Source organism: Poecilia latipinna, unplaced genomic scaffold (assembly GCF_001443285.1).
Source record: "Poecilia latipinna isolate Pla-1442-1.1 unplaced genomic scaffold, P_latipinna-1.0 Scaffold779, whole genome shotgun sequence".
Taxonomy (NCBI): Eukaryota; Metazoa; Chordata; class Actinopteri; order Cyprinodontiformes; family Poeciliidae; genus Poecilia; species Poecilia latipinna.
The window spans coordinates 386,316-399,674 of record NW_015113395.1 but is presented as its reverse complement, the minus strand read 5'-3'; the positions used below and the strand labels follow the sequence as shown (position 1 = coordinate 399,674).

General features: G+C 37.4%; 1 protein-coding gene across 38 annotated transcripts in view; it reads right to left on the bottom strand.

The window, feature by feature from the left end:
* Nucleotides 1–225: 225 nt before the first annotated feature.
* camk2b1 (calcium/calmodulin-dependent protein kinase (CaM kinase) II beta 1) overlaps nucleotides 226–13,359 on the bottom strand; it is an 83,260-nt gene continuing 70,126 nt past the window's right edge. For 21 of the 38 annotated variants that reach the window (XM_015046430.1, XM_015046437.1, XM_015046441.1 and 18 more), the window contains 7 exons: nucleotides 8,013–8,102; nucleotides 6,724–6,867; nucleotides 5,430–5,606; nucleotides 4,174–4,249; nucleotides 3,997–4,091; nucleotides 3,449–3,682; nucleotides 226–1,916 (listed from right to left, as the gene is read on the bottom strand). In XM_015046430.1, the coding sequence (XP_014901916.1) occupies nucleotides 3,450–3,682; nucleotides 3,997–4,091; nucleotides 4,174–4,249; nucleotides 5,430–5,606; nucleotides 6,724–6,867; nucleotides 8,013–8,102 (815 nt within the window). In that variant the 3' untranslated portion in view covers nucleotides 226–1,916; nucleotide 3,449. The remainder of the gene's footprint in view (nucleotides 1,917–3,448; nucleotides 3,683–3,996; nucleotides 4,092–4,173; nucleotides 4,250–5,429; nucleotides 5,607–6,723; nucleotides 6,868–8,012; nucleotides 8,103–13,359) is intronic. The other 17 variants (XM_015046453.1, XM_015046469.1, XM_015046468.1 and 14 more) reach the window with 1 other exon arrangement.

The window sequence follows — 13,359 nt, the reverse complement described above, 5'->3', positions numbered from 1 at the left end:
GATGATGGCACTAGACAAAATGTCATATTTGTTACTACTTTCTCAATTGGTGACTGAATTAGTTTTGTGTTTTATGATGTGAAGCACTTTGACTTGCCTTGATGATTAAATATGCTACACAAATAAACGTGATTGACAAGTTCACTTATTGCATGAGAAAAATGTCTTGTTATAAGAGAAAAAATCTGCAAGTAGTAATTTTTATCAATATGCAAAAATAACTGACTTAAAAGAAGCTGCTATCTCTTGCTGATACGTTACTTAAAAGTTATTTTTGTCTTATTTTAAAGTGTTTAAGGTATTTGCATTGGAAACTAGACAACTTGATCAGATTTTGTGTTTTTGCAGTGCAGCTAAGAAACAACAGCAGGTTCCTCTGATTGTGCTTAGTTACCTGGACTTTGAATGCTACGTCGCTACCTAGCATGACCGCGCTCACCAACACACACTGTACAGATCTGGTCATAAGTTTACCTACTTTCATCAGTTATTGGTTTATTTATGCCGTTTTTCTCCCCCAGCCGCCTCACTTTTAGCAAACAACCAGATGGACTTTTGAGAAGAAGTTTGAATTAATTGCGGATTTTCTCTTGTACATAGAGGGAAAAACTATAATATAATCTAACCTCTTAAACTCTCTTATTATTTCAAACCCAAGAACACTGGACCATCTGGCATGCATGTTGGTGGCAGTTTTGCTGCCAGTGATGCTGGTGCATTGAACAAAGTTTAGGTAATTATGAAAAAAAGAAGACTTAAATACACAACAAAAAAAATCTGTTTTTGAATAGACAAACCAAACAAATCAATTTAAATAAACTGGTAAGAAGATTGGTCAAATATGGAGCCAGATCCAACTTGCTTTACCAAATATTAGTGGAGTTAGCATGCATAAATTTGAATTTGTTGTTTTATAAGAGAAAATCCACAGTAAAATCAAACTTGTGTGCCCAGTTCTTGCTTTTAAAAATAATAAAATTGATGTGTTTTTTTACCCATTCCACACAGAAAAAAGTAAATTAATCCCTTGCAGCCTAAACTTGATCACATCCTTGACTGTATGTAAACTTCTGACCCCTGCTGTATAATCACACTCTACGTTCAGAAACGTCCCATCCAAAAAGCAACAAAAAACGACCGAAAGATAAAAGTAAAAATACTAAAACCGACGTTTCAGCCATGACTTCAAGTGCAGTATGATAGCGAACGTAGAAGAAGCAAATTATAAAAACGGCCAATAATCCTTTTCCACTTAACAGCCACAATAATAATAATTATAAGAATAAAAAAACAAGAAAACAGCCACTGTTACTATGGGGAATAAAACATGCTTCCTTAAAAAGATAAAACAAAAAAGTTCCTTCAACTCTAAAAACCACTGGCATCAAGAAATCTGAATTATACAAATTACATATACAATTGCAAATGTGTAACAATAATAATCATAATATAGTAATGATAATTATAGATTTTACTTAAAACTTTACATACTGTATTTCCAGTGCAGTGTTTATGTCACACAGGTGCGGATTCACAGGAGGACAAGAAAGGGTCACAAAAATATTGTGGGGGTGTGAGAGACACTGCAGGTAGGGGGCGCCACACCCCGAATCAAACACCCAGTGAGCTGGAGAGAAGAGGAGGAGTAAGGAACAGAAGAAGAAGAAGAAAAAGAAGAAGATGTGGAGCGATGGTCGTCAGGAGCTTAGTTTGTAGATGCAGACGGAGGCGGGGTCACGGTTGTAGAAGCAGAGGTGCATGCTGGGGGATGGAGTCCAGTGAGAGAGGGATTTGATTGTTGAGGCGAGACGAGCCATGTCCTCCAAGTCAACACTGGATGTGTTCCTTCATCCCTTCCTCTTCCTCTTTTCTCTCCAGCACATCATTCCTGACAGACACAACTACAGCATTCAACCCTGGAAAGGAGAACAGACGACTAATACAGTCACAGGTTTTTAACTTTGTCCAAGTTAAAAACACAGACAGGACTTGCTAAAGAGTGATTTGGATAAGCAAAATTAAGTCTTTATATTTTGTTGTTTCTGTTGTTTTGTTTATTTATTTTTGGATAGTTAAAATGTCTTCCAGTTCCACTGCTAAATGAATTTAGAATTGAAAGTTTGTTGATCTTTGAGAATGTGTTCTGGCATTATTATGCCATTACCATTGTTTTACTTGAAAACAGTCTCAAAACAACTATATTATAATTTATCACAATAACTTCTGGGGCGATTTATAGTCCAATATCAAATTATTTATTTTAAATCCATATTGTCCACTATTAATTTTCATTCATATAAAAATTATTCTAAGCAGTTCAGTCACATTTTATAATGGAGAAATAGGTGTAGAAAACATTCTACCTAACAAAATAATACACAGGCATGGTCTTCTGCAGATGTAGTCTCCGTTTCATTTTCTTGCTTTTATGAGATTTAAAAAAAGTGTCATGCAAACACTTTTTAAAGATACACAAGGACATTACTGCAGACCTGTCCTGGTGTTTTTGTGTCCTCCTCTCTCTTCCAGCCAGTGGAGACAAACAGCTGTCCTTCCAAAGTCTTTAGCCTCTAATGAAGGATGTTTCAATGGTATCAAACTTTTAACACGGACAGACCAGCACCCAGTGCAGCAGCCAGATTTACTGGCCTTTCTGGTGAAATTGTTCAAAAAGCCTTGAAAGAACCTCTTTTTTTACTGCAGCGGGATAATGTCAAATCTTAAACTGACTTGTTTTTATTAGAAAATGACACATTACAGCTGGAATCCCAAATGATCCTATTAAAATAAAAGTACCTGAAGCATTTCGTTCCATTTATGCTGTGCTTTTTAAAGTTAATCAGAGTTTTTTACAACTTCTAATTCATGGATTTCTGCTTCCCTGGGTTTTAAGTATTATGGCAGTAAATAACAATTACTTTTGCAATCAATTATATTGGTGTTTGAGGATTTAATCACATTTTTAAAAATTGTCATTTTAAGTCTTTTTTATACAAAATTAGAAATATATAACATTGTAAATAAATAGATTACTTTCTAAAATAATAAACATTTTATTGCCTAACATATAGTTGATAATTATTTCAATAATTCATTCATCATGATTAGTTCGATGTGTTATGATCAAACAATTGAAGGATTTAAATGGATTTGGAGCTAAATTTGGCTCATAAAGTGAAAAAAATTAATCTCAGAAAAAATATTGGAACTGAAAAGATTTGAAACTGAAAAAAAGTTCAAAACTACGTTTCAGATTTGAGTTGTTTTTTTTCCCCCCAAACATTTTCAGTGTAAGATTAAGCTACCGACTTAAAAAAATATTTTTTTGAAGGCTTTTCACAAATCTTTCTAAAAGTTGCTGATACATTTTAATAATTTTCTTCCTGTGAGACATGCTGTGAGTGAGGCGGCCATCTGCTGCCGCATTGCCCCGTCGGCTGGCTCGTACCTCACTGGAGAGGCGCAGCTGGCGCGCCTGAGCAGTGGAAGTGGATGTTCTGCCACTTGCTGTCTCTGCGATGCCAGACGCGCGTTTCCTCCGACTGGCTGGAGCGCGGCCGGCCCTGGTTGTCCACAAACTGAGTGAGCCGGATGTACGCGATGCAGGCGGCGTCCTCGCCGATCAGGTGGACGTGGGGGTTCAGGATGGTGGTGTGGATGGGCTTGTTGTTCTTAGCCAAAACTGACAAAAAAAAAAAAAAAGACATTACTTATTTTAGATTACTCAATAGAAGAAGAGAAAGGAGATAAAAACAGATCTATAGTGTCTTGGAAAAGAATTTGTTTGTAAATCTGTTTTATCCAGAACTTCTGTAGTGGTATTTTTAGCTTCATCTGCTTCCACTAACATTGGAAGGCATCATATATTATCCTAATGACCATAATTCAGATCTGAGAAATGATCTGAGGAAATCTTAGATCTTAAAGAAAACAGACTAAATATAGGAACAGATGAATCTTAGAGGAATCAGAGGGAAACAAATGTTTATATCTTACGGTTCTCAAAGTAGAATCTGTGGAAATCCATTCCCTCTACCAGGTTTCCCAAGGCCTCCGGCTCAAACGAAGTCAACCCGGGATCGCAGATCTTACTGACCACAGAACAGCAGGGCTGGTTTTCATGGCCCCAAATTATGCAAATGACACAAAACATTCAAGAGATCCCAGACTCACGCGTAAGCGTCAAAGTCTCCATTGTTGATGGCCTCGATCAGCTGTTCGGTGATCTTGATGATTTCTTGTTTGCGCGCTGCAGAAGACAGAAGAAAGACGTATAAACAAAGACAACCAACAACGGGAGCTGGACTGAAGGAGGGAAGTTAGTTTAGTTATTTAAAACCAACCAAACAGATGCTCTGGCAAAGGCAGCCATGACTCCAACCAAAGCAGTTACTTCATTTTACAGAATTAATGAAAAGACAAACTGGGAATTCAATTATTAATCGATCATTGAAATATAATCGTTAACTAATTTAGTAATCAATTAATTGTTGACTGGAATCTACAGACTCAAAAAAAGACATTTGCTGAAAGAACAACACAGTCAGAGCAATAATTAAGCCCAAATGTACAAAAATAAATACATTTAAAATGAAAAACTTTATCTGTTCTATTCAAAACTCTTCAAGTGTTGCAGTTTTTGCTTCACCTGGTTCAAAATCTGTACAAAACAAAATCCTCCCTTTTAAGCAGCTTTTGCTGCCCAATTATTAATTAACAGAATAATCAACAGATCAGTCCTACACTTTATTGACGTTACCTCAAACAAGAGGCTGATTTTTACACGTTGATGTTTCCTTAGCTGCAGATGCATCAAACATTCAGGAATGCTGCAGTTAAATAGTAATAAACTGTTTATTTTTCCTATTTTTAAAAGGAACTTAATTATTTGTTTATTTGCATCTTTTAATGTAATGTAAAGCTGAAGTGGTTAAATAAAAAATCAGCAAAAAATTAAAAATATAATGTTTTACCCGAGTAATCGACAGAATAACTGATTACTAAAATAATTATCAGATGCAGATCTAAAATAAACAAGAGAAAAATCTCAGCAACTTTCAGATGTTTATCCTGAGCAGTTTAGTTTATTAAGAGAGCACACACACACACACACACACACACACACATCGTCCAGTATCCTCACAAGCAGTGTCACATTTTTTGTATTGAAATACAAGTTAAATCAGCCGCCTGCAGTCAGCAGTAATCTACCAGCAGAGCACCAACGAGGTTTAATGAGGCTCAAAAACATAAAAATAAACCATCCGCATTCAGATCAGCGTGATCTACTTCACTCTGCAGAACATGCTTCTGTTTATCCAGATGTTAGCGTCGATCCCAAACTGAAGTCCAAAGTCATCTGATCACAGCTTCTGATTGGCCAGCATGCAGCAAGGGGGGCGGGGTTTGCTGTGGGGCTTAGTACTCACTCTGGGAGGAGGACAAGGAGGGGCTGGAGGGGGAGTGGGAGGGAGGTAGGGGAGTGGAGTGTGCAGGTGGAGGGGCCGGCTTGGTGACGGGGGCCGGCGCCGAGGCGGCGTCGCCGTCGGGTGCAGCGGGCGGCGGCACCCTGCGGACGCTGCTTACCAGGTCTGTGAGCCGGGACACTGAGGGGTCCGGGATGGACGGATGGATGGATGGAGGGATGGAATGACAGAGGAATATAGAACAGGTTACAAACAATAAGATGGGGAAAAAAACATGAAGAGGATGAGAAAAATGGGTAAATTTCTAGTCAATTTAAATAAGAATCTGTTTTGGCACTTTCACAAATTAGGTTATTTTATCAAATATGTAAATAGTTTTTGATGCACACAAATTATTTCATTTCAAATACTCATTTTTGGGTGGATTAAAACAGTAATTTGTATTTTAATCTGCTAAGTGATTTAATGTAGTTTATGGAGCTGCACTTAAATAAAAAGGTTAAATAAACTTTAACTTTGTTTTCTTTAATATATATATATATATATATATATATATATATATATATATATATAATATTTTTGAAGAAGAAGAAGAAGAAGAGCGATGTTAGCAACAGTTACAAAAGTTACTTTAACAGTTTCATAGAAAATGTGTTATTTTGTAATTACATTGTGTTTTTTTCCTCTAGTTTTCAAATTAACAAGACTTCTAGATAAATTTTCTTTCTCTTCACAGTTTACATAAATTATCTTTTGACATATTTTCATATTTGGTATTTTTATGTAAAAAACAACAACAACAACTTTGCTCCTTTAACAGGGTTGTCAGTGGGTTTATAAAGGTTAATATTTGTTTTGGGGGGTAAAAAATGACTGCCTTTTCTTAGATTTGTACTGAACAGTAGATTAACTTTTGTGAAATATTGTATGTTGTTTTGGCTACTTATTATTTTTAAAGACTGTTTTACTGAGGACGTCCTGTAACTATGCAATGTTTTTGTGCAGCTTTTTAAATCTCTTTCCTGCAGTTTTATTTGTGGCTCTTTAAAAGTATTTTTATATTTTGTTGTTCAAAGTTTGCATGCATCACATTATACAGCATATTAGCGCTAAATTTCTGCTTCCACAATTCCCTTGTTCCACATCAGTTCTGACCCTGTTCTGTAATCTGTCCAAGCTTCTCTTCATGCAGCATCCTGGCATGGCATCAGAGGAAAAGCAGATGCCAGATAAATGACTATAACGCTCATTTAGAGGTTGTTTACTGCTGAGTCTGTTTTGGCTCCTGCCCACTTACTCTGCATGGGGACAACAGGGGTGAGTGGAGGGGAAGGGGCGGAGAGGGCAGCTGGAGGCGGAGTGCTGGATCTACCTTCTCCGTCGGTGATGGGCCCTGAGCCTCTACGCACAGAGCCCAGCAGGTCAGCAAACTTCGCAGCAGCTGAATTTGGGAAGGGAGGAACATGGAGGCGTTTGAATTTCAAAGCGACCCCCAGAATCCACAAACTTCCTCGCCGTGGTCAGCTCCCATCAACATTTCCTTTCAACACTTTCTGCATAATATTCTGACAAAATCCATGCTTGGAATTGTGAGAAAAATAACACTAACACGAGAATTAAGCAGCGCTATTGTTGTTTTATTTGGCTCCATGAGAGGGAGCCAAAGAGTAATTCAGAAAACAGCTGGAGGATTGACTTGAGAAAACTGAATTTAAAGCAATTTCATATATTTGTTCTAGGGCTGGGCAATATGGCTTGAAAATTAAATCTCCAATTTTTTTCTACCAGATCCAATTTAACTGATTTAAAAAAAGGCTACAAGAACTTTTAACTACAAGAATATTGTCATTATCAGAATAAAGATGCAATTTTACCAGAAGAATGTCATAAAATTAAAAGGAAAAAATATTTTTTAATGAGAAAAAATGATTCCAGAGTGACCAGCTCAGTTTGTATGGTTTTCCTAAAAATAGACTGTCATTTGCTCAAAGTCCCACCACTGATAGTAATTTGATGCTGGTGTGTTAGAAGATTAAGTTTGTCCTATAACTTCATAAGATGATCAATATTCTTCATTTTAATTTTTTATGTAGGAGTCATAAAATTACTACCCTTTTCTCCTAATATTATGACTTTATTCTGGTAATTTAAAAAATCATAATCTGTCCTTACATTCCATCTTTATTTATTTGGACTTAGAGTGTCAAACAAGATGGCCGCACCGGGCGTGTCGACATCACTATGAACTATGGAAACACATGGAGTCCACTGGAGAAAAAAATACTGATTTCCAGAAGATTAAAACATAAATAAAATAAAAAATAAATATGAATTAATAAAAGTGCTTTATTGCCCAGCCCTAATTTGTTCATTTGTCAATGCTGTTAGTAAATGTTTAAAGAGGCTCAGGTTAAAATCTAAAAATCCGCTGCGATTTAGTGTCGCTAAACAGCAGCAAGTGGATGATTTTAGTCCATGCAGGGATCAAATGGAAAACCACCCCCCCAAAAAAAACAACAAGAAATGTTGTTTTTGGTATAAGATCTGAATGTTAGAAACTGAACCTGGCCGTCCATGCTGACTTACAGTGCACAGCAGCTGAGGAGCCCTGAGTGCTATCAGGCTGGGAACTTGTGCTGGACTGCGCCTTAATTGAGCTGTTGTCTAAGCTCTTTCCTGACAACATGCACACACAGAATGAGACCAAACACAAGTAAATCAAGAGATGAAAACCAGGCAGATGTTTTCCACCAGAGAAACAACACAATTGGGAAATAACGAAAGGAGCGGCGGAGACGACACAACGGGGGCTCGTAAACATGTAAAGACCCGATTTCCGTCCTCACACTGAGAAATTAAAGATACTCTTTGGTTGAAGCAACTAAAGGTAATAATTACCCTGGTTAATGACTCAATTTCATTCAGATTTACAGCTGGGGCTGCTGCTGCATATGGGGTTTTATTGTGACATCGCGATTCTCAACAGAGAGCAAAAGATTGATGATGACAACGGTGATGGCTGCAGTAATGAGAAAAATTACTCATACTGTTTGTTCATTTCATTTTCTTAAAACTACAAAAACTACAATGTACATTTATTTAATTTTATATGACAGNGCAACACAAAGTAGANCAAANAATTCAAGTGGAAGGAAAAGAGTAAATGATTTTCAATACTGGTGACAAAAAACTGAAAAGTGTGGTGTGTAACCGTCTTTACAATGATTACCCCAGTGCAAATATACCCTGAAAGGTTAATTATATGGTAAATAAGAGTCCACCTGAATGTAATTTAACCACAGTGGTGGGTATCCAAACTGCGGCCTGAGGGCCATTTGAGGCCTTTACACTGATTTTGTGCGGTCTCCAAACTGCAGTTCAAGAATGATACAAATGTGATCTGTTCAGTAAATGTGATTGATGTAGATGGAGACTTTCTATGTGGAATCAGGGTAAAATTATTACACACAATTTTCTTAGAATGGAAAATGTAAAGTATGACACAAAGTATTTGTATTTTTACAACCAAACTTTTATAATTGGTAGAACCACATCCATCCAGACACTTTACTGCTTGATTTTAGTTTTTGTTATTTTCTATTTGATGCCATGATTTTAGCAAACACGGCAAAAAGTTTGCCCAGTCCTGCCTCAGAGGTTTATTTGAGAACATTGGCGACCAAAAAAACAAAAAACACAGCAAATGGGTCAGGAATCGAATGGGAGGAGGTGATGGGAAAAACAGGACAATTATAAGAACCTGGTGGAGACTGAAAAAAACTTGAGACAGATGTGAAGGTTCAAGATACAACTGGAGCTCTTTGTCAAGACTTTGAAATTGTTCACAGATGTTCTCTGTCTTACATGACAGTTTGAGCTAAAACATAAAAATAAAAAAATCTTCAGAACTTTGTAGTAATGAGTGTAAATGTTCAAGAAGAATTAATACTTTTGAAAGGCCGTCATTCATCTGGTGCACATGAATGTGCTTCTTAAAAAGAACCATGCATGGGGGGAAAATCCCAATGAAGATCTGCACACTTCCATCTTCTAAGAGCAAGGGTAACATCAGAAACAAAAACAAGTAACCTCCAAATCCACAATGTTTGACTTATCAATAACTTATAACAAACCCTGTAAACGACAAACTCGGTAAACGTTCTTCAGAATGACTATCCGTCGCAAAAACAAGCAGCATAAAATGTAACTGAGTCTAACAAGTAGCGTAGTATTGAAGCTAATACAACAGATTACGTCCTCCAAAAGTCAACCTGGGTGTTGGATTACAAAGCAGCTGTCCAGCACTAACCTGACAAGACCCCAAAAAGACTACGAAGGCACAAACTGTTCCAGATAAGCACGACCGACCCCTCCTCCCATGCTCACCTAGCCCGTGAGGTGTTGTCTGCGCTGTCACCCCCGTTTAAATCTCAAGATCCATAAAAGTGCCGTGTGAGATGAATGCCTTCCAGGGGTGGCGCTAGAAGAGCGGCGTGTGTTCACTGTGTCACCTCTCTGGGCGGTCCGTTGCGGTTTCCAGCCACCAAAGCTAAATTTAGGTGGCATTCCCCTTTTTTAGCCACGACGTTTCTGCCAAAGGTGCCCCAACCCTGCCCAAGCCTCCTACAGGGGTGTGGTGGTAGGGCTGAATTTGAGAGAGGAGGACTGTGTCGGGCTTTTAGGACTACAAAGTATATTGACAATTCATTAGTAGTTTTAATATGGCCAGTCAAATAAAAACTTAACCAAATGTTGGTAACAACCCAGGTTGTCTAAACACATTTTAAGGAACATTTTTAAAAACTGGTGGGTTAAAACTGGAATAAAAGAGGAACAGAAAGCCAAAAAGCAAACCCAGTGTCAAAACAATGTTTTTAGAAGCAGATACTTTCACAAAAAAGTCTGTTGCAAAACATGCCTGCTATATTTCTGAACTATTTAATGTACCAGTGAGCGTCACAAGCTGCATTTCCATTGACCTTAAAATGGTGCAAAATGGAATTACAAGAACAAATTTCCTAAATTGAACTACATCAATTTTGAAAAAGGTTTTGCTCGAAGATGAGGTGATTTTTTTGACTACAAAGAAATAAATTTATTTTCAAAACTGCAATGGAAACACTTTTGTTTTGCATCATGAATCATGTGATTAACAAACAAAAGCTACAACTGGCAGGAAAGATGAAGTAGATGACAAGAAGTGTTTTTTTAATGACAAAACTGATTCACATGTCATTTTCATTGAGTTTTCTATTTAATGGAAACACAGAAATTGTGAAATTCTGTTTTTTTTATGATAGCAGAACATCAACAAAGATTTGCAAACATTTGTAATGGAAATGCAGCTACTGGAGCCATAACTTTGAAGCGGAAAGAACATTATTCCACCATAAATCAATCATGACCAGCTGCCTCTCATAGGATTTTTGACTGATAACTCAAAAATAATTTTAACACCTCAACACAAATTAAAACACCTTGGAAGCAATAAAGGGAGGTCATTACAGTTTTTAGAGGTAATGTATTTCTGTAATATTTGCTATTAAAGGATCAAACCAATCAGAAGAAATGTAAGAAACTCAGATGGTGTGTTTGGGTTTCCCACATTACATTGTAAACGACTCGATAAAATGAAAAACATTCAGTTTATTTGCTTCCTCATAAAACGACACAACAACTTCAACAACAGCTTTCAAGCTTTAAAGGTTTTTCTGAGGACAACAGGATGGAAAAAGCCATACTTTCTTTTTTCTTTGACCAGCTCTGTAGCAGAGTTTCTGAATATATCTGGATGTGCATGCTTAAAGTTTTGGCAGCCTTCAATATTCTGATGTAAAAATAGTTTTCTCAGCCACAACCTGAAGTCGTACCTTTCAGCCACTCAGTAATAGCAGCACAGCAGTTGGTTGCAAAGGAAATTGAAGGCAGGCTGCTGAAGAGACGTTGCTGACCAGGGAGACAAACTCTTTTCTGAGGCAAGGACTGTTTGGTGTTAAAAGAGCAGCACTCTGAAATTTTACGTCTTTTCACATATTCTAAATGGCAAAGATTGGCATCATGCAAATTTAGATTATGTGGATAATTTTGGAACACTAAACAAACTGATCTTAATGTGGCGTAAAGAACTATACTGAGTTGGATGCCAGATTTGTCTTTCTTGTCACAACAGCGATATAATCAACTGAATTAACTGGAAGCATCAGTAGCAATGAGGATCAATCTGATTGGCTAAAAATAATTTAAAATGTGAATTCGCTTCACTTGGAAATTAAACACATTATTTACTGCAACCAAACAGTTTTTGTAACATTGTTATTGTGCATATTAACAGTATCAGAACATTTCAATATATTATGCCATGCTCAATTTGAAATCACTGGCTCCAAGTTAATCGGACAAACCAAATGTTCTGGAAGTATTAACGGACTCAATCCTGGAAACGGATCACGTTTATGCCTGGTCTCATCCTTTCCTCATGTTATCCTGGCTAGCACTCCACAAATTGCTTCTGATATTTACTGCAAAATGGCTGCAAGCACAATCACAGTTGCCTCTTTTGCTCCAGTAGAAAAAGAAAAACATTTTGGTCAGAAGTTTTGAACAATTATTCAGCTTTATTGTCACTAAAACTAAAACTGAAAGGAGGTGTCGGTCATTATCGGTTGCAAAAAACTCAAACCATCACAAAAATACAGAAAGAAAAAAAATCTCCTTGCTGTTGGAAAATATTGAGCAGATTAATAACCCCTTTTTTTAAAAAGCAGATAAATTAACAGACTACTGCTTCTGTAACACTTTATCGTTGTTTTGTCTTTCTAACTCTGGTTCGGCTTTCATGCAGTTCTCAGCTGTGCTTGCTAGGGAATTAAAAAAAATCACAAAGAGGAAGAGAAGATGGAAGTGCACATTCTGTTCTGTGTGCTTGACACTGAAATGAAGCATTCATGACCCCATTTAGACACATTGTACTCAGCTGAGATGTTGAAAGCAGGGCTTTTTCTCTGTGCTGAACTCCGCAGGCTAGAAAAACTCAGACACACCCACAGAAGCTAAAAAAAAAGAGACTTGAAACAAAAGTGCAGTGTGGAGTTTCTTTTCTAATATGCAGGCTATGTTCTGCTCAGCGGCAACTGTGCCAGCTGAATATTCGAACAGGCGTGTTGGTATGCTGAGGAACGGATTACTCAGGATCCTCGATTCGACCCAACATATTTGATGAGAGCCAAACTGAAGCAGCTGTGCAAGACTTGTAATATTTTACAGCCCTCTGCTCACCTGTCAGACACACCAATGATCACACAGCAGGTGTCAAAAAGCATCATGATGAGGGAATGCAGCCGGGCTCCACCAGGGGTCAGTAAAATGTTAGCTTTCAGCAGAAACATCAGATACATTTTTATTTTTTATGAAGAAGAATTCTCTCAACAATTAAAATGTGCTGCAGGATCTTTACGTGGGCGCTTACACACAAATAAAAAGAGAACATGGAGTTATTTTCTCCCCTTATTCAAAAACCAGAACATAAGCAGGAAGCCTCCAGTGACAAGGGCATTTATCAGAGGTTTTCACAAAATATAAAATCAGGATTCCAGCTCACTTTTAAAGTCCAAACTCTATAGTTTATCAAGACTTGAATAAGATGGATGGAACTAAAGACAAAAGGATGAAAAGAGGGAAGGAAAGACAAATGATTGGTTAAATAAAATAACTGAGGATGGAAGGAAGACGGATGGATGGAACGACTAAATGAATAAAGGACAAAAAAGGAAAGAGGGAACAAAGGAAGGAAAGAAGAAAGGATACTATATGAATGGATGGATGGATGGATGGATGGATGGATGGATGGATGGATGGAAGGAAGGAAGGAAGGAAGGAAGGAAGGAAGGATGGATGGATGGATGGATGGATGGATGGATGGATGGATGGATGGATG